This window comes from Leucopleurus acutus, assembly GCF_964270905.1.
Source record: "Leucopleurus acutus genome assembly, chromosome: 10".
Classification (NCBI taxonomy): Eukaryota; Metazoa; Chordata; class Mammalia; order Artiodactyla; family Delphinidae; genus Leucopleurus; species Leucopleurus acutus.
In genome coordinates, this window is record NC_139153.1 from 54,299,337 (window position 1) to 54,312,963 (window position 13,627).

General features: G+C 40.3%; 1 protein-coding gene across 1 annotated transcript in view; it reads left to right on the forward strand.

Moving 5' to 3' along the window:
* GADL1 (glutamate decarboxylase like 1) overlaps positions 1–13,627 on the forward strand; it is a gene marked incomplete at both ends in the record, with an annotated part of 265,368 nt that overhangs the window by 73,864 nt on the left and 177,877 nt on the right. Inside the window, one exon of the mRNA XM_082848395.1 lies at positions 3,060–3,459. Coding sequence (XP_082704521.1) covers positions 3,060–3,459 — 400 coding nt within the window. The remainder of the gene's footprint in view (positions 1–3,059; positions 3,460–13,627) is intronic.

Here is a 13,627-nt window from a genome sequence, read left to right on the forward strand (position 1 = left end):
CACACACACACACACACTCTTCCGAGCTTCTCTTGCAGAGGAAATATATATTGAATTTTACATGGAAGTTGTTGGATAAGGCTTCCAAGAAAGTTATTTTAAGGGACCCGACTCAGCTGTCAGGTATTAGTTTTGCCCTTTCCCCCTTCCTTCTCCTTGTTTGAACATGAGTCAGTCTGGAGTTCTGGCAGCCATTTTGTGACCATGAGGAAGTCCTGAGGCTGAAGCTTGTATTAAGGATGCTGGAGCAGAAAATGACAAGGCTTCTAGGTCCTTGATGAAGGCATGGCGCTTCAGTACCAAGTATAGACCATCTAACTCTACCACCTTCATGTTAAGGGAGAAAAATAATCTAATTTTTTAAAATCACTGCTAATTTGGTTCTCTACTACTAGAAACTGTTAATACATCTTTACCAATACAAAGATTATCATGCAAAAACCCTATAGGGTTTATACTATTAATCCCATTTTACAAAATGGAGCCTTAGGCTATTTGTAAAACTTGCCCAAGTTACTACTCATTCACTGGACAGTATTGGATTGACCATACTGGATCATCATTGACCCAGGATCTGACAGGTCAGCATCTGAATGTAGTGTTTGTCTGATAAAAAGGCTGGATTCCTAACCATTACATTTTACTGCCCCAGAGCTGAACATGCCTCCAGAATTTTAGACCAATACAACTTGTGGGCCTCCTTGAGCAGGTGTGACTAAGTTGGAAGTTTTCTCATTGGAATAGATGCTTAGTATCTTCTTTCTTCTCTCTCACTTCCTGTCCAGCAAAAGGGATGTTTTTCAGCCTCCAGTAAATTGGCCCAATGGCCAACCAACTCTGAGTCTAAAGATACTTTTTCTTTCCTTTCTCTCAATGTAAATTCCTAATTCCTTGGAGCATTCCTAGGGGAATCTGTTGCTGAGATGAAATCAGCTTCCAGCAAAGTGTGTGTAATAGAGTAAGTGCTCAACAGATGTTGAATGGATTTATGAATGAACGAATGGTGTTCTCACAGCAGTCCTGCCTGGGACAACAATTCCCAACTTCTTTCTTAAGAACAATTTTTGGGTCCCACCCTGTTATGAAATGTGGATGCTACTCTGTGAGGGAGCCAAGACTGCCAGGGCGCAGTCCAGTTTCCTGCAACGCCAGCCGGCCTATCTGTGTACCTTCCAAGGACCCATTTTCCTGAAAGGTTTTGGTGAAAAGCTCTTATCATAGACTGTGGAAAGTATCTTTGCTAATCAGTGCAACCCAGTGTAGACACTGGGCACAGGCTTTGTAATTACAGAAAGCTGCCTTCTAATCATGGTTCTGAAATGCTTCCCCTCTGTGTTTCTGGGCAAATTACTAAAGCTGAGCCTCTGTTTGTCCATCTGTAAAAAGGGGGTAATAGCAATTCCCAATCCCATATAAGGATTATAGAAGGGAATGTATGAAAAGCATTTAGCAGAGTGCCTAGCTCACAGTACATGTTTAAAAATAATAGCCACTATCATTAGTGAAAATGGTCAGTACTGGTTAGAAACATTTCTTAATCCTTCAAGTAGAATTAGCCATCCCCTCAGCTGTGGCTCCTCAGTGCCCCATATCTTTCATGGAACATGAAACAGATGATGAAAAAGTAGCTGGTTCTAAGCCATCTCTCTCAACTACACTACAGCATTCTGAGGGCAGGATTTTTCTTGAAATCCCTAGTAACTGGCACAGAGGAAGTGCCAAGTAATTGAGAAATGAAAGCAAGAAGGAATATAACACAATGCCTTTGTCATAGGAGTAAATATGAGAGTTGAGATAAGCCAGTAAGAGGTGAGCTTATAGAGCAGTTTCTGGCTTTCAATCTAAGAAATTTTAAACGGCATAGTCCCTGGTTGGTGCAGGAGGGGAGAGGGAACAGGTCTTTAAATTGACATTTCTAGAGTCCACTGTGGCCCAGTTGGTCCTGGTTTGCCTCACACAGAGAGGTATTTAATTTAGCAGAGGCTGACACTGGTCACTGTTCTGAGCTGGGGTAGAGAGGGTCCACTTACTACAAAGCTAAAAAAATTAATTAAATGAAAAACTTGCCAGAGTGTATACTCCTTTAAATTTTTTTTAATAGAGTCACCAAAGTTTAACTCCTCAAGTTCTTATTTATGCTTCCATCACTAGATCTCAGTCCTTTATCTGGTGAAACTGCCTACAGAAGAGTAGATGGAGGGAGGGTGGTTTCAGAAACTTCATAAAATTTGTCTGCAGGGTCTTAACTTTAATATTTTTAATAACTCTAGTCTTATGTATATTAGGAATAATCAATTCTTATTTGAGAAAAAAGGGCTGCACTGTCTTCATTGATACGGACTTTAATTATGCAGCCAGAGGAAATAGTTCACCTGCTAAGAAAGTAAATGAGGATTTATTTTTTTTTAGCCCCTTGAAGGATGTGGATTACAAATGCAGTTCTATAAGGTAGTTGTCATCAGTGTGCTGTGAAATGGTATTCACCGATTGCTCCTGTCATCTCAACGGCCTCAGTTAAAAGCTCCTAAGGGAATTTAAACATCAAACGTGTTGGAGGGATGACAAAAAAGCAGCCCTCGCTGATTAAATTTAAATTTACAATAGGAACATGGCTGAAGCCTAACTTGCAGGGGCTTGCTGGAGCAATTACAGTGTTGTGAACATTTGAGTCTAAAGACCAAACAGATAGAGGCCCTTTCGAATTCACCGCCTCGTTTTGTTCTTTACCACCGGACAACAAGGTGCCGACGCCTTCCCTTCTCCAAACTTGTAATGTTGCAGAGGCAAAAGGGTGAAATGGGATCTGGGGCAAGACATTCGCTTGTGGAGCTCTTAAATGTCAAGGCAGGCCTGAATGAATGGGTAGCGGATCCTATTCACCGCGGCTGCCCTAAAATAGGTTCCCTGCGCTGGTGGCCTGGAGCGGGCATCAGATTTAGCTTAGGGCTCCTCTGGCCAGATCAGACCCAACGAGGTGGTGACTACAAAAAACTGGATGCTGGGAAGGTCACAGGCCAAGGCTTACTCACCCAACCTCGTGTCCAGTCTCTACCCTGAAGGGCTGCTGGGGGTGCGCCCTGTCCGTTCCCACCTGGGCAAATGCCCCGCGCCCCCGCACACCGTGCCCCAGCCCTTCGCAGCTCTGGCAGAGGGACCCTGGCCCCGGGTCAAGCTGGTGGCAGGCCGCCAGCAGCTCGCCAAGTATTAATAGAGAGGCGCGGGCCGCAGAAGGCTGGCGCCGGGGCCTCGGGCTGCGGAGAGCAGGCAGCGCGAGCGCGTCCCTATCCGTCCCCACGCGGTGGCGAGCGCCCAGCGGCTGCCGCGCGCACCTGCGGGTCCCCACGGCGGGCGCTGCCTCGGCAACTGCAGCCGCCGCCTGGACTGCGGGAGCCGCGCCCGGGCCGCCCGGAGCCGGAGCAGAGATGAGCTGCCACCCGGACCGCGAGCGCCCGCTGGACGGTAACGACTCGCAGGCGCCGCGGCCTCTTAGTCCTTAACCGGCCCCACGCGGGGTATAACTTCCCGGTGCCGGTGGATCAGGGGGACCAGAAGGAGGGTTATTTATTTCCCCGTTAGGCGGCTGGTGTGGGTAGGAAGTCCTCGTCTTCCTGCAATTTTGCTCCTTTTCTGCTCTTTTTGGGGTTCTTTTTAGAATGAAACAAGTTAACTTTTCTAAAGCGCAGAGAACCGCTCTTGGAACGCAGTGCCACGCTGTGCGGGTTTGTCAAATCAAATGCAGAGCTGATTTCACTGACCAGTGCGCTGCCGCGGGTTTCTCTAGACACGTTGGGAGTTCCTTCCCTTTAAGGAATGATTTTGCTTCTACTTTGGGATGTACCCAGCAACACCCCTCCACCCCCGCCTCCACAAACAGGCGTTAAAAGAGGCTACCTCATGTTACAGAGTGAGTGATGCCCTCGTGTTCTTCGGATTGGAGCCTGTGGGGTGGGGGACCCGGGACGTTACTCGTTTAAAGAAGGAATCGTGCAGCAGAATTCCCCAAACTGACTTCAGAACTCGGGTGTCATTTAGTTCTACTGGGAAATAATGGTTGTACGATTCTGCGAGGGAAGCGTCTCAGGTTGCTTTGAACGGGTGATGAAATATTCTGAACGTTTTTTTCCCATCAAAATTCACCTATTCACCTATTTGCATGTTTGCTAAAGATTTCAAACTTGACCCCTTAACTGCCTCCCGTTACCTGTGGTTCAAAAGCCCTGCCCTGAAAGGTCATCATTATTGCTATTAGCTACTTAGTTGTTGACCTTTTAGGAGGATCGCTCCTCCAGGAATAAACTCGTCTTTGCATCAATAACCCTTTCGGATTGTACTGAACACGACTTAATGAAGTTGCTTTTTAAGTTGAAACTCTGGGGGCTTGTGAGACAGGTGCACAGGCCAGGGTTCCCTGCGGACCAGGAATTTTGCACAGTAATTGGTAAGGCAAGAATCACCGTGCTGCAAAAAATATTTCATTCCTTCCTTTCACAGTCCCAAGCAGAGTTCTCAGCATCACTGTCCTGGATCCTCTTTTGAAAATATATTTTTTTAAGTTGCATGGTTATTGTTTACAATAACATAATAAACTGGCACTTTGCTGGAACTTTTTGTAAAATGATTACTTTTGTGTTTCTAAGGTCAGCACACAGTGTAATCTAAGACAAATGGTTATTTGAAAACTGATTGATACATAAGACTAATTTTTTTAAAATTCCTGATAATATGGCAGCCTTCTTTATATGAGGCAGGGATGGTCAGGATAATTGTATCTGACTACCTTAGCCCTGCACTCTTTTGTTTGTTTTGTTTTGTTTGGAATCTTAATTCCTGTTTTAAAGCCACAAACCCTTCAGAACTCTGATAGAAAGCTTTCTTTAAAAAAGTATCTAGTCTTCCTAAATTAAGCATATGTCCTTGTAACCAGGCATGTCTGTAACTTGTGAGGACTTCAGTAATTACTATATGTGAATAGCAAAGTGCAAAGTTTAACCTTAAATCTGAATTTCGGAGGATACCAAAAGGCTTAGGCTGCTGTCAGTCTGGTTATCCTTGAGCAGGTGACAAGGCGATAACATGCCCAATAACACCCAATTGTGCCAAATGTTTGCTATGACATCTTAAAAGAGGACTGGATATGTATCTGTCAGACTTAGTAAATTTCCAAGTATGTTTGACAAGATTGTGAAAGTGACATGTGATGAGTATGTTAAATGACACGCCTGTGTTAAACAAGCTCTCTGGTTTGAGTATCTGTTACAGACTATACATTATGGAAGAATGTCATAGGGAATCCTGTTGCAGATAAAGAATTCTTATTCTACTCCTCATGTTTTGATCCAGTTTATAATCTGCCCATAGTACATCCCAGAGAAATTTAGGCAATTAATTATACCAGATTCAAATTTTAATACCATTAGAAATAAAAAATTATTTGGACTCAAATCATATTTTTCCTTTTGGTTTGAAATCATAACACAAACTTTCCATATAATTTTGGCCTGCAAAGTCATCGTTTTTATTTTATGCAGCTTTGTTTCTTGTTGAAACACTTTTAAAATGGAAGAAAATTTTAAGTTTTAATAGCAGGGGACAGAAACTTTTTCTGTTGAAAATCTGACTTTTATAGCCTGTTGTAAGTCTGATGTTGGAATAAAATTGAAACCATGATATTCAGGAACAAAATTTCTGCGTAATTATTTTGGCCTCCTCTATATCGCTTCGTTTTCCTTCTGTCTGTAAACTTTTCACTTTTTATTTACTCCTTTTGATCATAATTTAAATGAAACCCACTATAGGTAAAATTTATCACCCAGTGGCTGATCCCTCGTTTAGGATAAGAAGTGCTCACATTTATTGAACACTCACTTACCTGCTATGCTGAGCTACAAGCACCAGCTTCTCTAACCCTCACTAGCTAGGAGAACTATTGCTATCTGCTTTTATTATTATTATTAATATTTTTTTATAAAACCGAGGCTCTGAGAGGGTGACTGTCAGCTTTGAGTGTTCACATGCCCCTAACACCTAACCCAGAGCCTGTGCTGCCTCCTGCTGGACCACAATGCTGAATGTCCACAGGTGGCCCACAGCATCCTCCGCCATCCTATTCAGGGACCACAGGTAGAATGCTGGAGAGGCCCCTGGAAGGTGGCTCTAAGCTCATTGAAGTGAGAGCAGCATTCTTCCCACTTCCTTTGGGTGGGAAAATGGGAGTAAAGGCCATCAGTATTCAAAGGGCTGGAAGTGGAAGCTCCTCTGCCCCTCTGCCCAGGGTAGGAACCTGTGCTTTGCCCCTGGGGCAGGAACCCTCTGGTTGCTAGGAATGAAGTGCAGCTTGGCCTTTCTGAGGGAGAAGGCAGTGCTCCATGGGATACTCTCTAAAGCCCTTCTCTGGAGCAGGTGGACCAGGGGTCCCTTCTTTCTCAGGCTGCAGCAGATGGGTCCACATTAGCAGGCAGTGCCCTGAACTCTGCTCAGTGTTATTCAACAACCTAAATGGGAAAAGAATTTGAAAAAGAATGGATACATGTATATGTGTAACAGAACCACTTTGCTGTACACCTGAAACTAACACAACACTGTCAATCAACTATACCCCAATATAAAATAAAATAAAAAAAGAAGGCTGGGAGCAGGCTGACCCACAGTGGAGCAGAGCTGTGTTCTGTGGTGAACTGTGGGAACAGAAGAAGAAGGATGCACAGCGAATACTCTGGCTTCAGCCTGCTCTGATGTGTATCTCTCGATACATGATTAAAACTGCGTGAGTCTCAGTTTCTTCATCTGTAAAATAGAGATAAAAAATCCACTATTTAGAATTACTGTGAACATTAGCACTGATATACGGAGTATATTAATATACTCTGCTACTCTAATAATATACTCTACTATGCAAGTAGCAGGCGCCCCATAAACTTATTATATCCAGAAAATTGGATGTAGAGTTTAATGAGGTAATTGGAATGTGTTAGCAACACACAGCTCCCCAGAAAGATAGCAACACACAGCTCCCCTAACGTGACATCCATTCAACTATATGACACTACCGGGCACAGTCTACCTACTGATGCAGGAAGCCTGCCAGGTGTGTGATCAGCCACACACGGTGTGTGCGTGTGTATGTGCTTTGGCTGCTGTGTCTGCAACTGGGACTTTCATTTTGGAGAAAGACTGAGGAGAAGTTAATTTATATATTAAAACAGAAAGATGCGTTAGGAGTCCAGGTGAATTGTGGGAGAGTGATTTTCAGAAAGCAGTTTGGTCCATGGCACCGTGGAGTTACCCTCACAATCGACTTTCAAGACTTTGATTCGTGCTCACTGATTTTTCTAGTGTAATTTGGTAAACCCTGTGTTGTCCATATCTTAACACTTTTCAAAGTGTTTTCTAATTGTTTGTTTATATCTCTGTTTCTTACATAAAACCCATAGGGCATGGGCCACATCTTTCTATTTACTGGATCCCCAGCACGTAGCTAAGTGCCTGGCACAGCGTAGGTACATATATTCAACATATGTTTCTTGAATAAAGAAATGCGTGAATGAATAAGAAAGTGATGGGAGGTAACAATGTGTGATTCCTGAAATACTTTAGTCCTTGTTGTTTTCTGCGTTAAGTTTTGAATTCATATTCACTTTTTCCTTCTCCAAATTGTTTACAATAGTGAAAATTTATAAGTATTTACATGCCAAACAATAGGGTGTTAGTTAAAACATATAAATATCCTTCTCTGGATGACTTAAATAAATTGTGGAAGGCTATCAAATGCTATGTGAAGGCATTCTGCTTTTGGAAAATGATTATATGTTGCAAGAGGATCTAGATGGAGAGATAACAAAGGATTAATAGGTGTTGCCTCTGGGTAGATGGGATGATGGATATTCTTTTTTTTTTTTTTTTGCTTGTTTATGTTTCTGATTCTTATGTAATAAACTTGCTTTCTTTTTTAAGGAAGAAACACAATACAAGAACTATGTACTATAAAACAATATCATAGATCACTTACACTGAATCACCTAATCCCCTGTCACTGGACACTTAAGTTGTCTTCTCAACTGATTTTCCAAATTTGTCTGCCTAACTGTTTTGAACATTTAAATAAGTTTCAGCATCTCAGGGTTACAAAGTAGCATAATTGATTTTAAAGAGATGAGCAATTGAAAACGAAACCCAAAGTAGGAAAAAGAATGCCAACGACTCAATGCCAAGGACAAAAGACACTAATTTTCCAACATGTCTTCTTCTTGAATACATTGCTTTGCGGCAAATCATAGTTAACTTTTCATCTCCCCTCTGCCCTAGGCTTTCCTTCCTTTGTTGTGTAAAGATGTTAGGAGAGTTCATGAATAACTAGTTAGTGAGTGTTCCCTAATTGTTCTGTGTATGTACTTGAGGTGCTTTCATGGTGGCTACCAGTTGTATACTTTCTTTGTTTGCAGAGTTAGTTCCAGGAACAAGAACTTTGTAAAGCAGGGTGGTCTCTTCCCTTTTTTTTTTTTTTTTAAAGTCACCATTCTTTGGGAATAGAGTTGTGAATGAGTAACTTTTAACCTTACATATTTTTAAATTTTTTAATTGAGATATAGTTGCTGTACAATACTAAATAAGTTTCAGATGTATAAAATAGTGATACACAATTCTTAAAGGTTATATTCCATTTATAGTTATTATAAAACATTGGCTATACTCCCCATGTTGTACAGTATATCGTTTTAGCTTATTTATTTTATATATAGTAGGTTGTATCTCTTAATCCTCTACCCCCATGTATATATACCCATATATATACGCACATATATCCATATATATATTACATCTCCTTTGTCTATCCATCTGTTGATGGACACTTAGGTTGTTTCCATAATTGGCACTTGTAAGCAATGCTGCTGTGAACATTGGGGTGCATGTATCTCTCCAAATTAGTGTTTTCATTATTTTTTAATATATACCCAGGAGTGGAATTGCTGGGTCATGTGGTAGTTCTATTTTTAGTTTTTAGAGAAACCTCCATTCTGTTTTCCACAGTGGCTCCACCAATTTACATTCCCACCAACAGTATAAAAGGGTTCTCTCTCTTTTTTTTAATTTCATTTTTTTAATACAGCAGGTTGTTATTAGTTATTTTATACATATTAGTGTATACATGTCAATCCCAATCTCCCAATTCATCACACCACCACCACCACCACCACCCCCTGCTTTCTTGCCTTGGTGCCCATATGTTTGTTCTCTACATCTGTGTCTCTATTTCTGCCTTGCAAACCGGTTCATCTATACCGTTTTTCCAGATTCCACATATATGTGTTAATAAACGATATTTGTTTTTCTCTTTCTGACTTACTTTACTCTGTATGACAGTCTCTAGGTCCATGCATGTCTCTACAAATGACCCAGTTTCGTTCCTTTTTATGGCTGAGTAATATTCCATTGCATATATGTACCACAACTTCTTTATCCATTTGTCTGTCAATGGGCATTTAGGTTGCTTCCATGACCTGGTTATTGTAAATAGTGCTGCAGTGAACATTGGAGTGCATGTGTCTTTTTGAATTATGGTTTTCTCTGGGTATGTGCCCAGTAGTGGGATTGCTGGGTCATATGGTAATTCTATTTTTAGTTTTTTAAGGAACCTGCATACTGTTCTCCATTGTGGCTGTCTCAATTCACATTCCCACCAACAGTGCAAGAGGGTTCCCTTTTCTCCACACCCTCTCCAGCATTTGTTGTTTGTAGATTTTCTGATGATGGCTATTCTGACAAGTGTGAGGTGATACCTCATTGTAGTTTTGATTTGCATTTCTCTAATAATTAGTTATGTTGAGCAGCTTTTCATGTGCCTCTTGCCATCTGTATGTCTTCTTTGGAGAAATGTCTATATAGGTCTTCTGCCCATTTTTTGATTGGGTTATTTGTTTTTTAAATATTGAGCTGTTTATATATTTTAGAGAATAATCCTTTGTCCATTGATTCGCTTGCAAATATTTTCTCCCATTCTGAGGGTTGTCTTTTCATCTTGTTTATAGTTTCCTTTGCTGTGCAAAAGCATTTAAGTTTCATTAGGTCCCATTTATTTATTTTTGTTTTTATTTCCATTACTCTTGGAGGTGGGTTAAAAAAGATCTTGTTGTGATTTATGTCAGAGTGTTCTTCCTATGTTTTCCTCTAAGAGTTTTATAGTGTTTGGTCTTACATTTAGATCTTTAATCCATTTTGAGTTTACTTCTGTATATGGTGTTAGGAAGTGTTCTAATTCCATTCTTTTACATGTAGCTGTCCAGTTTTCCTAGCACTTACTGAAGAGACTGTCTTTTCTCCATTGTATATCCTTTCCTCCTTTTTTCATAGATTAGTTGACCATAGGTGCATGGGTTTATTTCTGGGCTTTCTATTCTGTTCCATTGATCTATATTTCTGTTTTTGTGCCAGTACCATATTGTCTTGATTACTGGAGCTTTGTAGTATAGTCTGAAGTAAGGTAGCCTGATTCCTCCAGCTCTGTTTTTTTCCCTCAAGATTGCTTTGGCTATTCAGGGTCTTTTGTGTCTCCATACAGATTTTAAGATTTTTTTTCTGGTTCTGTAAAAATGCCATTGGTAATTTGATAGGGGTGGCATTGAAGCTGTAGATTGCCTTGGGTAGTATAGTCATTTTCACAATATTGATTCTTCCAATCCAAGAACATGATATATCTCTCCATCCGTTTGTCATCTTTGATTTCTTTCATCAGTGTCTTATAGTTTTCTGAGTACAGGTCTTTTACTTCCTTAGGTAGGTTTATTCCTAGGTATTTTATTCTTTTGTTGCAGTGGTGAGTGGGCTTGTTTCCTTAATCTCTCTTTCAAATTTTTCATCATTAGTGTATAGGAATGCAAGAGATTTCTGTGCATTAATTTTGTATCCTGCAGCTTTACCAAGTTCATTGTTTAGCTCTAGTAGTTTTCTAGTGGCATTTTTTAGGATTCTCTATGTATAGTATCATGTCATCTGCAACAGTGACAGTTTTACTTCTTCTTTTCCAGTTTGTATTCCTTTTATTTCTTTTTCTTCTCTGATTGCTGTGACTAGGACTTTCAAAACTATGTTGAATAATAGTGGTGAGAGTGGACATCCTTGTCTTGTTCCTGATCTTAGAGGAAATGCTTTCAGTTTTTCACCCTTGAGAATGATATTTGATTTGGGTTTGTCATATATGGCCTTTATTATGATGTGGTAGGTTCCCTCTATGCCCACTTTCTGCAGAGTTTTTATCATAAATGGGTGTTGGATTTTGTCAAAAGTTTTTTCTTCATCTATTGAGATGATCATATAGTTTTTATTCTTCAATTTGTTAATATGGTGTATCACATTGATTGATTTGCTTATATTGAAGAATTCTTGCATCCCTTGGGTAAATCCCACTTGATCATGGTGTATCATCTTTTTAATGTGTTGTTGGATTCTGTTTGCTAGTATTTTGTTGAGGATTTTTGCATCTATATTCATCAGTGATATTGGTCTGTAATTTTCTTTTTTTGTAGTATCTTTCTCTGGTTTTGGTATCTGGGTGATGGTGGCCTCATAGAATGAGTTTGGAAGTGTTCCTTCCTCTGCAATTTTTTGGAAGAGTTTGACAAGGTTGGGTGTTAGCTCTTCTCTAAATGTTAGGGTTCTCTTTTCTGCACATCCTTACCAACATTTGTTATTTGTGTTCTTTTTGATGAAAGCCATTTTGACAGGTGTGAGGTGATATCTCATTTTGGTTTTAATTTGCATTTCTCTGATGATTAACGAGGTTGAGCATCTTCTCATGTGCCTGTTGGCCATCTGTATGTCTTCTTTGGAAAAAAAATGTCTATTCAGGTGTTCTGCCCATTTTTTAATTGGGTTGTTTGGTTTTTTGATGTTGAGTTGTATGAGTTATTTATATATTTTGCATATTAACCTCTTATCATTCATATCATTTGCAAACATTTTTTTCCACTCAGTAGATTGTCTTTTCATTTTGTCAATAGTTTCCCTTGGTGTGCAAAAGCTGTTAAGTTTAATTAGGTCCCATTTGTTTATTTTTGTTTTTATTTCCTTTGCTTTAGGAGACAGATCCAAAAAAATATTCCTGTGATTTAAGTCAAAGAGTGTTCCTCCCATTTTTTTTAAGTTTTATGGTTTCCAGTCTTACATTTAAGTCTTTAATTCATTTTGAGCTTATTTTTGTATATGGTGTTAGAGAATGTTCTAATTTCATTCTTTTACCTGTAGCTGTCCAGTTTTCTCAGCACCACTTATTGAAGAGACTATCTTTTCCCCATTTGATATTCTTGCCTCCTTTGTCATAGATTAGTTGACCATAGGTGCATGGGTTTATTTCTGAGCTCTCTATTCTGTTCTATTGATCTGTGTCTGTTTTTGTGCCAGGACCATACTGTTTTGATTACTGTAACTTTTTGGTATAGTCTGAAGTCAGGGAGTGTGGTTCCTCCAGTTCTCAAGATTGTTTTGGCTATTCAGAGTCTTTTGTGTTTCTATTTTAAAATTATTTGTTCTATTTCTGTGAAAAATGCCTCTGATATTTTGATAGGGATTGCATTGAATCTGTAGACTGCCTTGGGTAGTACTGTCATTTTCACTTAGTATTGGAAGTCCTAGCCACAGCAAGCAGAAAAAGGAATCCAGATTAAAAAGGAAGAGGTAGGGCTTCCCTGGTGGCGCAGTGGTTGAGAGTCCGCCTGCCAATGCAGGGGACACAGGTTCGTGCCCCGGTCCAGGAAGATCCCACATGCTGTGGAGCGGCTAGGCCCGTGAGCCATGGCCGCTGAGCCTGCGTGTCCGTAGCCTGTGCTCCGCAACGGGAGAGGCCACAGCAGTGAGAGGCCCGCGTACCGCAAAAAAAAAAAAAAAAAAGGAAGAGGTAAAACTATCACTGTTTGTAGATGACATGACGCTATACATAGAAATCCTAAAGATGCCACTAGAAAACTACTAGAGCTCATCAGTGAATTCAGTAAAGATGCAGAACACAAAATTAATATGTAGAAATCTGTTACATTTCTATACACTAATAATGAACCATCAGAAAGAGAAATTAAGGAAACAATCCCATTTACAGTCACATTAAAATGGATAAAGTACCTAGGAATACACCTACCTAAGGAGCCAAAACACCTGTACTTGGGAAACTATAAGACATTGATGAAAGAAATTGAAGATGACAGAAACAGATGGAAAGATATACCGTGTTCATGGATTGGAAGAATTGGTATTCTTAACCTTTCATGTTTATCAATATGTACTTCACAGAAATCACAATGCCACTTCTACAGCATCCCTGGTGACATCATGATATTGTTTACTTTCTAATTCTCATTGCTTCTTCAGGTTTCTGACTGAGAGGTAGGTCCTGGGCCTCTTTTTCCAGGTTCTGTCAGCAGCATCTCTTTTCTCTTCCATGTGGAGAACTCTTTCAGTCTTGAAGGAAATCCCTACCTCATTTTTGAGGTTTTCCCTCCCAAACACTCTTATAACCTTGCTGAGTATGGGGGGCCCCATCCCTTCCCTGTTATCCAGCTCTGCTACACTCCTTCTCTAGAGGTCCTGACCTCTTCATTCCACCGCATTGTGGTAGAAGGGATATGGAAAGGGAAAAATACCTGAA